Source organism: Monoraphidium neglectum (genome assembly GCF_000611645.1).
Source record: "Monoraphidium neglectum strain SAG 48.87 unplaced genomic scaffold scaffold04350, whole genome shotgun sequence".
NCBI classification, from domain to species: domain Eukaryota; kingdom Viridiplantae; phylum Chlorophyta; class Chlorophyceae; order Sphaeropleales; family Selenastraceae; genus Monoraphidium; species Monoraphidium neglectum.
The window spans coordinates 1-2,208 of record NW_014009279.1 but is presented as its reverse complement, the minus strand read 5'-3'; the positions used below and the strand labels follow the sequence as shown (position 1 = coordinate 2,208).

The following is a 2,208-nucleotide window of genomic DNA, read 5'->3' as shown; positions in this document are numbered from 1 at the left end:
CAGGGGCTGCGCTCGTGCTGCGGGCCCCTGTCTCAGCACTTGAAATAAGCGGCGGAGCAAGCGTAGCAACGCCGCACATCACTGATATGGCCTCTTGTAATCACCTTTATTCCCCTCATCACAGCGTCATGGCATGTCCAGCGCAGAGATGCCCGCTCGAGAAACAATTGGTTTGAGCCAATTTAAGTCTGGAGCACAGCGGGCAAGGAAGAGAGCAGCGGCAAGGAAGAAGCGCCCCCCGCCGCGCTGCGCCTCGCGGGGTTGGCCCCGAGTTCTGCCTTAATCCCCGCTAGAAAAAAGCGCTAGCAGCGTCTCGCCTCGCCCTTCGCAGCCGCGGGCCCCGCCTCGAGGCTCAGTATGAAGTCCCACTCTGGCGCGGACACGGGCTGCACCGACAGCCGCGACTGGCGGAACAGCGCCATGCCGCTGAGGCCGCCCTCCTTGTGGCTCTTGAGCTCCTCCAGGGTGATCTGCCTGTGTGTGTGTGTGTATGTGTGGGCACGCACGTGCGCACGTGCGCCTGCGTGAGTGTGCAAGTAATTGTGATTGGTTTTCGGGCTGTATGGGGTGTGTACGTGAGGGTGGCGGGGTGGGGGCTGCAGCGGGGTGAACAAGGGGGGGGGGTTAGGTGTGTGCTGTGCACCCGTGTGCAATCGTACGAGCGTGCATGTGGGTGATGACATCACACCTGCCCAACCGCCGCTCCAGCTGGACATCGACCATGAACCACTTGGGCTTGTCCTGTGAGGCACCGAGGCAGGGCCAGGGCAGGCGCGCATGCGTTCAGTGCAAGGCACAGGATTCGAAGTCAGGAACGTGGGCTGGTGGGTGTGCGGGCCGCACACGCAGAATCGGGGGCGCGAAAGCGCCCAGCCTGCGGTGGGCCGGGGCCGGCGGGCGCGGCGCGTTGTGGGCCCGTCGCGGCGGCCGGCGGCGGTTGTGGCCGGCCGGCGTCACCCGCCGGCGTCACTGGATTACCTGCGTGGCCTTGGGGTCGTGGTACTGGCTGCTGCTGTCGAACTGGGTGTGGTCCGGGTACGCCTCCTTGACCACCTGGCGGGGGCGGCGGCAGCGCGATGACGTCAGCACTGTCAGGTGCGGCGTCGTGATGACGTCATGAGGGTGATGACATCATCGTGTCGGACCGATGACGCAGCACTATTGGAGGCGACTACAGGCACCGCGGCACCGCAGCGCCGCGGGTTGCGTTTGTGGGGGGCAGCAGGCTGAGGGGAGGGCGCCGCCGGCCGCGGGCTGGTGGCTGAGCGTGTGGGCGTTGTTGGTTGAGAGCTGGGGGGCGGGGTGAGTGAACGAGCGTGGGGGCCTGGCAAGGGTGGAAGCGGGGTGGAGGCTGGGCCGCGTCGAAGCTGCAGGGGTAGACCTCCATACGTTTGTGTGTGTGCGTGCGTGTGTGTGTGTGCACGTGCGTGCGCGTGCGCATGCGCTTGTGTGTGAGATTATGTGTGTGTGTGTGTATGTTTGTGTATGTGTGTTTGTGTGTGTGTTTGTGTGCGCGCATGTGCTTGCGCATGCGCTTGTGTGCGTTTGTGTGTTTGTGTATGTGCGTGTGTGTGCGCGCGTGTGCGTGTGCGTGTGCGTGTGTGTGTGTGTGTGTGTGTGTGTGTGTGTGTGTGTGTGTGTGTGTGCGTGAGCGTCCACGCCACGCGCGCACCTTGAGAAGCCCGACAATGCCTGGCACCTGCAGCGGGGGTGATACATTGGCACCAGAGGGCAGCCAGGGGTCAACAGATCGCCCCGGCCCCATCCGCGGGGCAACCGCGGCCCCAAGCCCTCGCCGTGCGGCCAGGGCCTCTGAGCGCGCGTATGCCGTCCAAGAGCCGCAGCCTGTGTGAGCTGCGGCAACTGCCCATGCCCCCTGGCGGTCCTGTCGGCAGGGGCCGGGGAGTGCCGCGCTGCCCCCCACACCTTGCAGCTGGAGTGGTAGAGGAAGCATTGGTCTCCCAGCCGCATGCTCTGGGGGAATCGGCGGGGCCAGGGAGCGGGATCGCGGGGAGGTGGTGGTGGCGATTTGAGGCCGCGCTCTCGCCCCTCCCGCAAGGGAATTCGGTGATCGGCGGCCGCCCTCGTTCCCTCGGCCCACCGCGCGTGTGTTTATGATGCAGTAGCGGACCGCGAGGCTTAGCCACGCAGGCATCCCACGGAGCGACGCCCCGTGAAGACCCGGCGGGCCAGCGCCCTGCCCCCCAC

General features: G+C 66.0%; 1 protein-coding gene across 1 annotated transcript; it reads right to left on the bottom strand.

The window, feature by feature from the left end:
• Nucleotides 1–302: 302 nt before the first annotated feature.
• Nucleotides 303–1,971, bottom strand: MNEG_14241 (Thymocyte nuclear protein 1; the record flags this gene model as incomplete). The annotated part of the gene is made up of 5 exons (XM_014037287.1): nucleotides 303–474; nucleotides 689–741; nucleotides 979–1,053; nucleotides 1,673–1,699; nucleotides 1,927–1,971. 5 exons carry the CDS (start codon nucleotides 1,969–1,971, stop codon nucleotides 303–305), a joined length of 372 nt encoding a protein of 123 aa, XP_013892741.1.
• Between the last annotated feature and the right edge of the window lie 237 nt (nucleotides 1,972–2,208).